Consider the following 16,162-nt stretch of genomic DNA (forward strand, 5'->3'; position numbering starts at 1 on the left):
GGACGGCTTTCACACACGCTTAACTCTCAAAACTGAGCATGTTGAGAGACGTTCGTTCATCTAGCACAAAGGGAACAGGTTGCAGGGGAAACACTTACTCTGGTTTCTCAGTCTGTTTCCTAGTGCCGGTTGGAAGTTCCTGCGGTTTTCACTGTAAAACCGAGTTGGAGCTTGTACCTCCCCATGTATATGTATGGAGTGGAGTTTGCAACTGAAGAGAAACTTTGTGTTCCCAACAAGCTAGGTGAAGGACGGCTTTCACACACGCTTAACTCTCAAAACTGAGCATGTGGAGAGACGTTCGTTCATCTAGCACAAAGGGAACAGGTTGCAGGAGAAACACTTACTCTGGATTCTCAGTCTGTTTCCTAGTGCCAGTTTGAAGTTCCTGCAGTTTTCACTGTAAAACCGAGTTGGAGCTTGTACCTCCCCATGTATATGTATGGAGTGGAGTTTGCAACTGAAGAGAAACTTTGTGTTCCCAACAAGCTATGTGAAGGACGGCTTTCACACACGCTTAACTCTCAGAACTGAGCATGTGGAGAGACGTTCGTTCATCTAGCACAAAGGGAACAGGTTGCAGGAGAAACACTTACTCTGGTTTCTCAGTCTGTTTCCTAGTGCCGGTTGGAAGTTCCTGCAGTTTTCACTGTAAAACCGAGTTGGAGCTTGTACCTCCCCATATATATGTATGGAGTGGAGTTTGCAACTGAAGAGAAACTTTGTGTTCCCAACAAGCTAGGTGAAGGACGGCTTTCACACACGCTTAACTCTCAAAACTGAGCATGTGGAGAGACGTTCGTTCATCTAGCACAAAGGGAACAGGTTGCAGAGAAACACTTACTCTGGTTTCTCAGTCTGTTTCCTAGTGCCGGTTGGAAGTTCCTGCAGTTTTCACTGTAAAACCGAGTTGGGGCTTGTACCTCCCCAAGTATATGTATGGAGTGGAGTTTGCAACTGAAGAGAAACTTTGTGTTCCCAACAAGCTAGGTGAAGGACGGCTTTCACACACGCTTAACTCTCAGAACTGAGCATGTGGAGAGACGTTCGTTCATCTAGCACAAAGGGAACAGGTTGCAGGAGAAACACTTACTCTGGTTTCTCAGTCTGTTTCCTAGTGCCGGTTTGAAGTTCCTGCAGTTTTCACTGTAAAACCGAGTTGGAGCTTGTACCTCCCCATGTATATGTATGGAGTGGAGTTTGCAACTGAAGAGAAACTTTGTGTTCCCAGCAAGCTATGTGAAGGACAGCTTTCACACACGCTTGACTCTCAAAACTGAGCATGTGGAGAGACGTTCGTTCATCTAGCACAAAGGGAACAGGTTGCAGGAGAAACACTTACTCTGGTTTCTCAGTCTGTTTCGTAGTGCCGGTTTGAAGTTCCTGCAGTTTTCACTGTAAAACCGATTTGGAGCTTGTACCTCCCCATGTATATGTATGGAGTGGAGTTTGCAACTGAAGAGAAACTTTGTGTTCCCAACAAGCTAGGTGAAGGACGGCTTTCACACACACTTAACTCTCAAAACTGAGCATGTGGAGAGACGTTCGTTCATCTAGCACAAAGGGAACAGGTTGCAGGAGAAACACTTACTCTGGTTTCTCAGTCTGTTTCCTAGTGCCGGTTTGAAGTTCCTGCAGTTTTCACTGTAAAAACGAGTTGGAGCTTGTACCTCCCCATGTATATGTATGGAGTGGAGTTTGCAACTGAAGAGAAACTTTGTGTTCCCAACAAGCTAGGTGAAGGACGGCTTTCACACACGCTTAACTCTCAAAACTGAGCATGTGGAGAGACGTTCGTTCATCTAGCACAAAGGGAACGGATTGCAGGAGAGACACTTATTCTCGTTTCTCAGTCTGTTTCCTAGTGCCGATTTGAAGTGCCTGCCTTTTTCACTGTAAAACCGAGTTGGAGGTTGTACATCCCCATATCTATGTATGGATTGGAGTTGGCAACAGAAAAGAAACTTTTTCTTTCCATCAAGCTAGATGAAATACGGCTTTCATACACACTTATCTCTCAGATCTTAGCATGTGGAGAGACATTCTTTCATCCAGCACAAAGGGATCGGTTTGCAGGAGAATCCTTTACTCTGGGTCTCAGTCTGTTTCCTAGTGCCGGTTTGAAGTTCCTGCGGTTTGCACTGTAAAACCGAGTTGGAGCTTGTTCCTCCCTATATATATGTATGGTGTGGAATTTGCAACTGAAAAGAAACTTTGTGTTCCCTTCAAGCTAGGTGTAAGACGGCTTTCACACACAGTTAACTCTCAGAACTGAGCATGTGGAGAGACGTTCGTTCATCCAGCACAAATGGAACGGGTTGCAGGAGAAACACTACCTCTGGTTTCTCAAACTTTTTCCCAGTTCCAGTTTGAATTTCCTGCGGTTTGCACTGTATAACCGAGTTGAAGCTTGTACGTCCCCATATATATGGATGGTTTGGAGTTTCCAACCGAACAGAAACTTTGTTTTCCCTTCAAGCTATGTGAAGGACGGCTTTCACACACACTTTTGTCTCAGAACTGAGCATGTGGAGAGACATTCTTTCATCCAGCACAAAGGGAACGGGTTGTAGGAGAAACACTTACTCTGGATTCTCAGTCTGTTTCCTTGTGCCGGTTTGAAGTTCCTGCAGTTTGCACTGTAAAACCGAGTTGCAGCTTGTACCTCCCCTGATATATGTATGGTTTGGAGTTTGCAACTGAAAAGAATCTTTGTGTTCCCTTCAAGCTAGGTGAAAGACGGCTTTCACACACACTTATCTCTCAGAAATGAGCATGTGGAGAGACGTTCATTCATCCAGCACAAAGGGATCGGGTTTGAGGAGAAACACTTACTCTGGTTTCTCAGTCTGTTTCCTAGTGCCGGATTGAAGTTCCTGCGGTTTGCACTGTAAAACCGAGTTGGAGCTTGTACCTCCCCATATATATGTATGGAGTGGACTTGCAAGTGACAAGAAACTTTGTGTTCAATTGAAGTTAGGTGATGGACGGTTTCACACACACTTATCTCTCAGAACTGTGCCTGTGGAGAGACGTTCGTTCACCCAGCACAAAGGAACGGGTTACAAGAGAAATTTTTACTGTGGATTCTGAGTCCTTTTCCTAGTGCTGGTTGGAAGTTCCTGCAGTTTGCACAGTAAAACCGAGTTGGAATTTGTTCCTACCTATATATATTTATGGTTTGGAGTTTGCAACTGAAAAGAATCTTTGTGTTCCCTTCAAGCTAGGTGAAGGACGGCTTTCACACACACTTATGTCTCAGAACTGAGCATGTGGAGAGACGTTCCTTCATCCAGCACAAAGGGAAAGGGTTGCAGGAAAAACACTTACTCTGGTTTCTCAGTCTGTTTCCTAGTGCCGGTTTGAAGTTCCTGCAGTTTGCACTGTAAAACCGAGTTGGAGCTTGTACCTCCCCATATATATGGATGGTGTGGATTTTGCAACTGAACAGAAAGTTTATTTTCCCTTCAAGCTAGGTGAAGGACGGCTTTCACACACACTGACCTCTCAGATCTTAGCATGTGGAGAGACATTCTTTCATCCAGCACAAAGGGATCGGGTTGCAGGAGAAACATTTACTCTGGGTCTCAGTCTGTTTCCCAGTGCCGGTTTGAAGTTCCTGCGGTTTGCACTGTAAAACCGAGTTGGAGCTTGTGCCTCCCCATATATATGTATGGAGTGGACTTGCAAGTGACAAGAAACTTTGTGTTCCATTGAAGTTAGGTGAAGGACGGCTTTCACACACACTTATCTCTCAGAACTGTGCCTGTGGAGAGACGTTCGTTCATCCAACACAAAGGGAACGGGTTGCAAGAGAAATACTTACTGTGGTTTCTCAGTCTGTTTCCTAGTGCCGGTTGGAAGTTCCTGCGGTTTGCACTGTAAAACCGAGTTGGAGCTTGTTCCTCCCTATATATATGTATGGTGTGGAATTTGCAACTGAAAAGAAACTTTGTTTTCCCTTCAAGCTATGTGAAAGACGGCTTTCACACACACTTAACTCTCAGAACTGAGCATGTGGAGAGACTTTCGTTCATCCAACACAAATGGAACGGGTTGCAGGGGAAACACTTACTCTGGTTTCTCAAACTGTTTCCTAGTGCCGGTTTGAAGTTCCTGCGGTTTGCAGTGTATTACCGAGTTGGAGGTTGTACCTCCCCATATATATGGATGGTTTGGAGTTTGCAACCGAACAGAAACTTTGTTTTCCCTTCAAGCTAGGTGAAGGACGGCTTTCACACACACTTTTCTCTCAGAACTGAGTATGTTTAGAGACGTTCATTCATCGAGCAGAAAGGGAATGGTTTGCAGGAGAAACACTTACTCTGGTTTCTCAAACTGTTTCCTAGTGCCGATTTGAAGTGCCTGCCTTTTTCACTGTAAAACCGATTTGGAGCTTGTACCTCCCCATATATATGTATGTTGTGGAGTGTGCAACTGAAAAGGAACTTTGTGTTCCCTTCAAGCTAGTTGAATGGCGGCTTTCACACACACTTATCTCTCAGAACTGAGCATGTGGAAAGACGTTCGTTCATCCAGCTCAAAGGGAACGGGTTGCAGGAGAAACACTTACTCTCGTTTCTCAGTCTTTTTCCTTGTGCCCGTTTGAAGTTCCTGCGTTTTGCAGTGTAAAACCGAGTTGGAGCTTGTTCCTCCCCATATATATGTAAGGAGTGGTGTTTGCAACTGAATAGAAACTTTGTGTTCCCTTCAAGCTAGTTGAAGTGTGGCTTTATCACACCTTTTTCTCTCAGAACTGAGCATGTGGTGAGACGTTCGTTCATCCAGCACAAAGGGAACGGGTTGCAGGAGAAACACATACTCTGGTTTCCAGTATGTTTCCTTGTGCCGGTTTGAAGTTCCTGCGGTTTGCACTGTAAAATCGAGTTTCAGCTTGTACCTCCCCATATATATTTATGGATTGGAGTTTGCAACTGACAAGAAACATGGTGTTCCCTTCAAGCTAGGTGAAGGACGGCTTTCACACACACTTATCTCTCAGAACTGAGCATGTGGAGAGACGTTCGTTCATCCAGCACAAAGGAACGGGTTGTAGGAGAAACCCTTACTCTGGTTTCTCAGTCTGTTTCCTAGTGCCGGTTTGAAGTTCCTGCGGTTTGCACTGTAAAACCGAGTTGGGGCTTGTACCTCCCCATATATATATATGGAGTGGAGTTTGCAAGTGACAAGAAACTTTGTGTTCCCTTCAAGCTAGGTGAAGGACGGCTTTCACACACACATGTCTCTCAGGACTTAACATGTGGAGAGACGTTCTTTTATACAGCACAAAGGGAACGGTTTGCAGTAGAATCTCTTACTCTGGTTTCTCAGTATGTTTCCAAGTGCTGGTTTGAAGTTCCTGCGGTTTGCACTGTAAAACCGTAGTTGGAGATTTTTCCTCCCCATATGTATTTATGGAGTGGAGTTTGCAACTGACAAGAAACTTTGTGTTCCATTCAAGCAAGGTGAAATACGTCTTTCACACACAGTTATCATTCAGAACTGAGCATGTGGAGAGACGTTCTTTCATCCAGCACAAAGGGAACTGGTTGCAGTGAAACACTTACTCTGGTTTCTCAGTCTGTTTCCTAGTGCCGGTTCGATGTTCCTGCGATTTACACTGTAAATTCGAGTTGGAGCTTGAACCCCCCCATATATATGTATGGAGTGGAGTTTGCACCTGACAAGAAACTTTGTGTTCCCTTCAAGCTAGGTGAAGGACGGCTTTCACACACTCATGTCTCTCAGAACTTAGCATGTGGAGAGACGTTCTTTCATCCAGCACAAAGGGAACGGTTTGCAGTAGAATCTCTTACTCTGGTTTCTCAGTATGTTTCCAAGTGCTGGTTTGAAGTTCCTGCGGTTTGCACTGTAAAACCGTAGTTGGAGATTTTTCCTCCCCATATGTATTTATGGAGTGGAGTTTGCAACTGACAAGAAACTTTGTGTTCCATTCAAGCAAGGTGAAATACGTCTTTCACACACAGTTATCATTCAGAACTGAGCATGTGGAGAGACGTTCTTTCATCCAGCACAAAGGGAACGGGTTGCAGTGAAACACTTACTCTGGTTTCTCAGTCTGTTTCCTAGTGCCGGTTCGATGTTCCTGCGATTTACACTGTAAATTCGAGTTGGAGCTTGAACCCCCCCATATATATGTATGGAGTGGAGTTTGCACCTGACAAGAAACTTTGTGTTCCCTTCAAGCTAGGTGAAGGACGGCTTTCACACACACATGTCTCTTAGAACTTAGCATTTGGAGAGACGTTCTTTCATCCAGCACAATGGGAACGGTTTGCAGTAGAATCACTTACTCTGGTTTCTCAGTATGTTTTCAAGTGCCGGTTTGAAGTTCCTGCGGTTTGCACTGTAAAACCGTAGTTGGAGATTTTTCTTCCCCATATGTATTTATGGAGTGGAGTTTGCACCTGACAAGAAACTTTGTGTTCCCTTCAAGCTAGTTGAAGGACGGCTTTCACACACACTTATCTCTCAGAACTGAGCATGTGGAGAGACTTTCGTTCATCCATCACAAATGGAACGTGTTGCAGGAGAGACACTTATTCTCGTTTCTCAGTCTGTTTCCTAGTGCCGATTTGAAGTGCCTGCCTTTTTCACTGTAAAACCGAGTTGGAGGTTGTACATCCCCATATATATGTGTGGATTGGTGTTGGCAACAGAAAAGAAACTTTTTGTTCCCTTCAAGCTCTATGAAGGAAGGGTTTCACCCACACCTATCTCTCAGAACTGTGCATGTGGAGAGATGTTCCTTCATTCAGCACAAATGGAACTGGTTGCAGGAGAAACACTTACTCTGGTTTCTCAGTCTCTTTCCTACTACCGGTTTGAAGTGCCCTCCGTTTTCACTGTAAAACCAAGTTGTAGCTTGTACATCCCCATATATATGTATTGAGTGGGGTTGGCAACTGAAAACAATCTTTGTGTTCCCTTCAAGCTAGTTGAAGTAAAGCTTTCACACACACGTATCTCTGAGAACTCGCCATGTGGAGAGACGTTTATTCATCCAGCACAAAGCGAACGGGTTGCAGGAGAAACACTTACTCTGGTTTCTCAGTCTGTTTGCTAGTGCCGGTTTGAAGTGCCTGACGTTTTCACTGTAAATCCGTGTTGGAGCTTGTACCTCCCCATATATATTTATGGACCATAGGCCGACACAAAAGAAGAGTTTTTAGTAAAGATAAAGTGGCTGAAATCAATGTCGGGAAAACCTAGCAAATTTCCTAAATGTCCCAACTTAACTAACCACAGCACTGCCGCATCAAGAATGGGGCAATTAGCACCTAGTGGATTTTTTTAAATAAATAAATAATGATCCACTTCCTACCACAGGCAATTATGATAAGACTGATTATATGTTCTTACAACAATTAGTTTATAAATCATTATTTCTACTTGATTCAAACCGCTTCTTCTATAATATTTGAACCTTTTTTCTTCAGACTGATTTGTGCCATTTGACCTAGTGATAAAATTTTCAACTGGCTTTTATTAAAAATATTCACCATAGTGAGAGTTTATTACATCAACTATTCCTTTATGGGAAACCCATGTGCCTTGTCACTCTCTTTCATAATATTTCCTGTGGAAAATTGAATCCTTCATTCAGGAAAAGGCTGAGCAATATATCTCATGGAAAACCGTCCTAAACTGCATCACAAGAAAATGAAATTGACACTGAGCAGCCCGTGAAGCTGGCAGACACATGCAGTGCACTGTTGTGTTCCCACCTCGAATTTCTGTAACCAGCAGGGAAATGTGCATCTCAAGAAATAGACATAAACAATTTTCAGGACCTGAGCACACAATTTCCCTTTCAGGGTTTAGTGGGCTTCCATTTAATTCTATGAGAAATGTTTAAAACTACAGAACAACAGCTGAGATAGGGTTTAAATTAACTTTTATTTCAGTGAAAATGAAGCCAACTCACTGTTATCATTTTTACTTTATTTGATCTCACTCTCTTACTTTACCTTCCTAACCTCCTCCACATAATGATGGTGAACATCCCCTCCTGGGTCAGAAATCTAAGTAGAAATTACCAATCACATTGAGGTGTGCTTTGTTGTTTTATTTTTCAAAACAACCAAGTTTCATTCATATGATTTAATAATTAAGATCAGAAATAATGTCTACTCAATAAATGGTAGACAACACATGTCATCATAGCTGCTCATCAGGTTTGGCCCCACATTACACACTGTTACATGGACATGTGCCATGTGCTGTTATGGGAAACGGTGAGTGGGGACAGGGCCTCTGCTCTCACAGGGCACACAGCCTGGTGGGGCAGGCGGTGTTCAATCATTGCCCTTTTCTCTTTAATGTACTTACAAATTATGGGAAATGCTATTTAAAAAGAACAAAATGAGTCAATGAAAGTGAAAAATACAAGGACAGTATTTAGGCTGAGGGAAGACAGGGAATCTCTTTGAAGTTCTGACACTCCACTGAGACCCAAAGGACAACTCTGGCACTGCAGGTGAAGGGCAGGGACACACTGATAAAGGGCTGAAATCCAGAATATGCCAAAATTTCTTTACACTCAACAAGAAGGATGAATAACCTGATTAAAAAATGAGCAAAATGCCTGAACACACACCTCATGAAAGAAGAAATCTAGATGCCAAAGAAGCCTTTGGAAAGATGCTCCACAGCACCTGTCATCAAGGGGATGCAGACTGAAACAGCGAGATACCACTGCACACCTTTCAGAACTGCCAAAATGCAGAACACTGACAGCACCGAATGCTGGTGAGGATGTGGAGCATCAGAAATTATAATGCATTGTTGGTGGGAATGAAAAATGGCCCAGGTACTTTGGAAGACAGTCTGGCAATTTTTTACAGAGCTAGACGTAATTCTAACATATGATCCGGCAACTGTGCTCCTTGGTGTTTACTCGATGAAATGGAAACTTATGTTCACACACAAATCTGCATACAGATGTTAATAGCAGCTTTATTCATACTAAACAGGATTCAGAAGCAACTAAGCTCTTCTTCAGTAGGTGAATGGATAAATAAACTGTGGTCCCGCCAGAAAATGGACTATTATTTGGTGCTAAAATGAAATGAGTTATCAAGGAATGGAAAGACATGGAGGAACCTTAAATGCATATTACCAAGTGAAAGAAGCCAATCTGGGAATTTTCAGCAACTGTCTGATTCCAACGGTATGGTGTTCTGGGAAAGGGAAAAACACAGAGACTGAAAGATCAGTGGCTGCCAGAGGCTAGAGGGGAAGGAGCAATGAATGAGGTGCCGCACGGAGCATTTTAAGGTCACTAAGACAGACGACTCTGTATGATGCTGTGATGGTGGATACATGTCATTGTACATCTGTCCAAACCCACAGAGTGCACAACACAATGTGTAAATCCTAGTGTCAACTATGGGCTATGGGTGATGATGACATGTCAGTGTAGGTTCACCCATTGTCACAAATGTACACTCTGGTGCAGGTGTCAATATTGAGGAGGCTGTGGGGACAAACTGCAGTTCATACACCCAATCCAGCCCCAGCCACCGCTGTTAATAAAGCTCTATGGGTGTGTGGACTGTCTGGCTGTTCTGGCATCTAAACAGTAGAGCTGAGCAGCTGCACCAGAGATCAGGAGGTTTTCAGACCCTGAAATATTTACCCCCAAGCCCTTGAAAGGAAAAGTCTGCTGAGCCCTGTTCTAAATGAATCAAAATTCACCCTGATGAGGCAGGACAGCAGGGCCCAAACCAGGCATGGTTAATGGGGCTGAAGCAATGTTTTAGTTCCAACACATTTGCTGAAGTCCTGTAAGTCCAGTGACAGACTGTAGCCAGGAAGCGTCTGCAGGAGGAGTCGGGAGCAGGCCTTCCCGCCAGGCTCTGGGATGCCGGGGGCCGCGTGCCACACGGGGGCCACCCGCTTGAAGAAGGTGGACTTGCAGTGGAAGCCGATCAACTCGTAGAGCTCGCAGAGGATGCTGCACGGCTGAATTCTCTCCTCGGAATGCTGAAGCACAGGGAGAAAAGCAACAAGCATCTGAATGAAACACGTAAGTGAAAAAAGACCCATAAAAATGGTTTTCCCTTAAAACAGAGACCCGATGACACAGGAAGGAAGAGGAAGGCTGACTTAGTGCACTGATGGGACCGGATGCAGAAACGCAGGGAAGCAGCACTGTACAGACACTCCAGACCCCCTCTGGGCCCCACCTCTCCGCATTCCACCTGTCCCTTTACTAGAAAAGCCCGTATTCCCTGAAATAGAGGAATCTGCTACCTAAACATGGGACACAGAGAAGGGAAAGAGGAAAAGGAAGGGAAAGTAAAGGAACAACAGTTCATCTAGACCCTAGGGTCTGGGTGGGACTTTCACCAAACACACAACTTCTCAAAGCACAGAGCGCACAGGGAGACGCTGACAGAGTGACTGCGACTTCTGCTCCTAAAGCACCCAGCTACCTGTCAGCACACGCTGCGCCCGTTACTGAATCATTACAATCATCTCAGAAACAACTACTACCCCAGCTCACAGGCAAGGAAATCTGAAACTCGGGGAGGAATTATTATCATCCTGGACAAAGTCCCACAGCCCAGTAGTCTCAGAGCCTCCGGCAGACCCTGGGCTAAAATGCTCCTCATCACCACGGGCCCTGAGACTCAGGCTGAGGCCACGTCAGGTCTGCACGGGCCCAGAGTACAGTCTGTGGGACAGGGAATGCTCCCACTCGAAGTGCCAGGTCAAGGCCCTCAGGAACTTGTGTAATGAAACCAAATCCCCAAACTCATTTCCAACCCACTGCCCTGTCCGGGAGGACTGCTCGGAACAACTGCGCTGTCACCTGTGCACAGGCGGAGCAAGGGGCCCAGACAGTGTTGTGACATCCCAGTGGAAGTGGCTCGGAGACCACTTCATCACAGGACAGATTCTCCCGGCTTCCAACGTTAACTCTCCATTCCATTTCCAACTGGAAAGTAAGTTTAGACTTGTTTCCTCTCTTAGAAACAAAGAGAGCGGTAACATCAGAGGGAAACTCAAGACTGAGGAAGAGTCTCCTGGTCATTTGCAAGGATAGGCCGGGGAGGGAACAGAGACAGGGATCAGAAAGACCCATGTTCCAGTCCAAAGTCTGCACGTCACTCGATTTGAAAGTTTCCTGTCAAATCTAATTCTAATTATGATTGTTGGGAAAACTAAATGAAATAACGTATTCCACTAGCATAGGTGTAAAATCCTCCATGAGTGTTCCAGAAATGGACGTGATCGTGGTTAGTTACTGTCTGCCAATTCTTGTGTTCTCAGCTCACATCACCCAACCAGAGATGTGCGAGAGAATGCCTCACCAGCCAGCAGCCTTCTCCAACTTGGAAACTTACAGTGTCCGAAGAGCAGGCAGTGTTGGATGCTTTGTGGCACTCTGGAGGTAGCACTCCAGTGATGACTTTAAAAAGCTGGGGAGAATTTAGGGGACCATACAGTTCAAATACAGAGTACTCATTCCATGTCTACAAATATTCATCTCTAGCCATGATGATTAAGAGAGGAAATACATATTCAAACATACATCATTTTCCCACATAAGTGCATCAAAACAATTTGGAAAGAGTGTAACTTTCTTCTCTAGATCACACAGTGGGGATTACAAGGTTTGTACTGACAGCCCTACTTGTAAATCATCTGCAAACGTAACTGGGTCCACTATCAGTCACCATAATTTGAAGGGAATGTTAGAAAAGAAAAAAGCCAAGCTAATACTCTCCAGTCTTTTGTTTGGTTACGATGTCACAGAGGAGATGGACAGCTCAATAAGGAATCACTCTGCCGTGATCACGGAGCCGGGGAGCGGGATGTGCGGCAAGATGTATGACGCAGCCGCAACTGTGTCCATGCTTCTAGGCAGGTACCCAAAGTCACCTTGACAAGGTGTGAAACGTTTATGCCCACGTCCTCATAGCCTGACATGTATTAAGGAGAAATGGAAACTTATAAACGGCCAATACCTTTGGTGGATACACCGTCCAAAGAGCAAAGTCATAGTTTGACAACTGGCCATCCCGGTACCTTGGGATTCATTCTTGAAGAACTTTAAAAACCACTCCTCTGTCCTCAAGAAGTGCTGCCTACTAGTCCTATCTTTGGCTCATGGATACCGCATGTTGAAGTGAACTTCAATGTCTGCACAGATTTGACTGTCTTTCTCCAGGTTCACTTGTCCATTCTGAAGAGGCCTGAGTTAAGTCCAAATTCCTTAAGATTAATTCCCTCCAGTGACAACTCAACGAGCCTGTAATTACAAGCCAACTGAACAGGACTATCCTCAGCGAAAAATGTCACCAACCCTTCACTGCTTTCTTAAACTCCTCTCCTGATTAATTGCAACATACTAACACCACCCTCCACCAAGTTCCCCAACTATGTCAAATAGAAATTAAGGTCCATAAAAGAGGAGACAACTCCATAGTCACCTTTGAATTCCTAGCATAAAGTAATGTCAATAAATAGAATTATGATTATGGCTTCTTTCCTTTAAAACCTTTCTGGTAATTTAAATGAGACCATGGAAGGGAGGTGTTTGAGTCCAGTATCTTGATCCAGAAGACTCTGGAGGCCTTTTTCAGAATGGCTGTCCACTGATTCATTCAAAACACACCTTCTCTTTCCGGGAGGAGCTGTGATTTTCTGCCATGGGTTTGTGGTCACTCTCATGCCAGAACAGCTTTAAACTAAATCCTTACTTTGGATATGTTATTTTCTCCCCGCTTCCAAAAAATTTTACTTTCCTTACTTCCTTGCCTTGAGGAATGCTTTTATTCTTTTCTTTCTAATTCAACCTTTTATAAAGCAGGATTCTCAGGATGTGCTTGGCCTTACATAAGAACAGCCATCCAACTCCCAGTGTGAGAGGCCACAGGCTCACCTCCTGCCCTCCTGCCAGGGCAACTGAAACTCAGTTCAGGAGCCAACCGGCACCCCAGGGCTTCTAAGGCTCACGTATCTCCCAGAATCCCTGCTTTCTGGTTTGTCTTGGCTTCTGGGAATTTCCCCTCACTTTCTTGACAATTAGCTGTGCAGCTTGAAAGATGAGGAAGGAAGGTTTTATTTCTTAATCAGAATTTAAAGGAACTTATGTAATGAAGCTTTTCACGAGTTTCTAGAACCCTCCATTGCTGAGACAGAAAACACACAAGATATTTTCTAAATTTAGCTATCATGTGCATTTTTTCTTTGCTTTTGTTTTGTTAAATGCTAATAGACATTTTTTAATTAAAAAATAAAATAAGGTCCCAAATAAGATAGAAAATTGAAGGGGCAAACAAAATTAAAGAGCAAAGACAGAAAAATGATAAGTACTCTACAAAGTTAATGGAATAAATACAATATGGATCAGACTAGCAATTCTCAGTAACAGCTAATTGAAACCTGACCATGAGGTAAAACGTCTCTCCTGTCAGGAGATGACCAACAGAAAATAGAATTAAATCAACAACCTAAAATTCTAAGTCTGGCGAGGTATAGAAGTCTACCAGCTAAGTGTGTCTTCTTCTGGAAAGGAGGGAGACTCACCAGCTCTTTTCTGTGGAGCCTGAGCCCAGGGGAGGACAGTGAAGTGTGTTCTGTAAGTACCCAATTAGCAAAGTGAGTGATGAATAAAGAGATGTGAGCTTTGATGAGAGATGATACTACTATTCACTTGTCCTGTAAAGTATGTCTTCGCGTTCAGAGATCAATATCTCGGCAGGAAAATGCACAGCCCGGGACCAGACCACTTCTGTGATTGTGACAATGCACTTAGATGTCTCAAGGGCACCTCCAACTCCACCTGCAAAGAGCTAACTTCACGGTGTTCCTCCCATAGCCATCCTGCCCAGGGCCCCTGGTCGGGGGCAAGGTCTCCCTGCCTCTCCCAGCTCAGGCCAATCACTCACAAATGTGACAAGACCCCTCCTTCAGGGACAAATTTCCTCAGTCAACGAGATCCACCACCCACACCTGTCCTACCAGGTACTCACTGGCACTCCCTCAGCACTGACTCTGTGCTGGGGACCATGCTGCACACTGTGCACACGTTATCTCACTGGATCTACACAGCAGTCCTGGGAGTTCGGTACATCACTGCTTCTATTGATTAGATAAATTGTTTCACTTCCTTGGGTGTGTCATCCAAAGTGACACGGCTACTGAGCCACAAACCTGGGACTGAAAATCACTTGAAAATTGAACACTGCTACACCTCGCAGCCACCCTACTCTGACTCATCACATCACCTCCTGCCGAGCCTTCTAAATGTTTCTAAGCATTCTACAAGACAAAAGTGATCTACGAGAGCACCGCACTAGCCTACTTAACATCTGTCAATGACGGTCCACTGCTCTTAGGAGAAAGCCCCACCGGGCCTGAGCACAGCCCAATGGCCCGGCATCCGCTTTCCCTGCGCGGCCGCGCCGCCTCACCCACCACGCAGCTCTACACGTGCAGCGTCCAGGACAGGGATGCTGACTCCGCACAACCCTGGGCTCGTCTCACTCAAACAATGATCACCCTCTTCAGTGGTTACCTTCTTCAATACTGAATCTCAGAAAAATATTTTCTCTGGATGAATCAATATCTTTTTCCTTACAACTTCCCATCATTGATAATGAGCTCCCCCCAAAAGAGAGAAGACCTAATCCTCAGTCTCCTTATCTGTAAAGTGCAAATAACAGGGAAATATGAGAGGTTTTATTAGAAGTAATATTCATGTGAGGCTGAGGGACAATTCCCAACATACAGTAAGTACTCAATATGTGCTTACTTAATATTAATAAGAATAGATTACATTCCAGCAACCTTCAATCAATGCTTTATGGCTTTGTCTAAAAGACTACCGACAAACTGTTGGACGAACTGTTTTGAGCAGATCAGCACAAGTGTACTGGGCGAGGTAAGCGCTGACTCCAGTTACAGCTGCAACCAACCAGCACTACGGGGCGGGAGCAGTTTGCTCAAACTCTTACATGTTGCTTGAGCATTTAGTTGTAGTTATTGAATAAAGACAGGTATTATTTACTCAAAGCTCCTGAAACATAAATCTTCAAAGATTGATGCAAATTATGTTTCAAGTACAACACTCTCACTAGAAATTACTTGAAAATTATAGTCTTAGCTCCTCTGCACATCAAAAGAGCATTTTCCTAATGTATCTGACTATATACTCTGAAAGGATTGTTTAAAAGAAATTAAGATGAAGCCATCCTGAATAAGATCTCAGTATCATCTACACAAACCCCACCCAAAGGTCTCATTTCTCACTTCCACATAGGCTTAAGCTGGGTCTTGGTTTCTTATGACACAGGGGTGGGAAGAATTGTGGATAGATCAATGTAGCAAATATAAACCTAGTGTATTTGCTATGTAGGAATCCTAGAAATAAATAAATTGATATATATAGTCCCACCCTTATGAAGCTAAGCCTTTCCATTTACAACTGCATAAAAAATAAAATGAGAGATACATTTAACAAAAGTTTACAAGATTTGTACATTGAATATTTTGAAGTATCACCAAAAATTTTAAAATATCTTCATATATGGAAGGCATCCCATGATCATGCAATGGTAGAAAATATTGTTAAAAATGTTAAGACTTCCCAAAGTAATCTACATATTTAATGGAATCCCTATCAAAATTCCAGCTGACTTCTTTGCAAAAATTGAAAAACTGATCCCAAAATTCATATTGAAAGCAAGGGACCCAGGTCAGCCAAAACAATCTTGAAAAAGAAGAGCAAATTTGGAGGACTCACTCAAAGGTTACAGCAAATCTACAGCACTCAAGTCATTATGCTTCTGTCATAAGTTTGGATGCAGAAATCTATGAGACACAATAAAAAATCCTGGGGGGAAACTTACACTTACAGTCAGTTTTCCAGAAATGTGCCAACAACACTCCATTGAAAGTATAGTCTATTCAACAAATGGAGCAGAGACACTTGGGTATCTGAAGGCAAAAGAATGAATCTGGAATCTGGACCCCGTATTTTATATAACAAATATTAATTCAAAATGGATCACAGACAGAAACATAAAAACTAAATGTATGAACTTTCTAAAAGAAGACATAGTATGAATCTTTGTGGTCATAGGATAGGCTATGGCTTCCTAGATACAATACCAAGAGCACAAGT

At 43.8% G+C, this 16,162-nt stretch overlaps 1 protein-coding gene across 1 annotated transcript in view; it reads right to left on the reverse strand.

Moving 5' to 3' along the window:
• Positions 1-9,484: 9,484 nt before the first annotated feature.
• The window catches only part of LOC140687381 (uncharacterized), a 49,139-nt gene continuing 42,461 nt past the window's right edge, over positions 9,485-16,162 (reverse strand). The window contains exons 5-6 of the mRNA XM_072943814.1: positions 10,841-10,966; positions 9,485-10,008 (exon numbers count right to left, since the gene is read on the reverse strand). Of these exons, the coding sequence (XP_072799915.1) occupies positions 9,760-10,008; positions 10,841-10,966 (375 nt within the window). The 3' untranslated portion in view covers positions 9,485-9,759. The remainder of the gene's footprint in view (positions 10,009-10,840; positions 10,967-16,162) is intronic.

The sequence above is a fragment of the Vicugna pacos genome, chromosome 19 (genome assembly GCF_048564905.1).
Source record: "Vicugna pacos chromosome 19, VicPac4, whole genome shotgun sequence".
In the NCBI taxonomy this organism is placed as follows: domain Eukaryota; kingdom Metazoa; phylum Chordata; class Mammalia; order Artiodactyla; family Camelidae; genus Vicugna; species Vicugna pacos.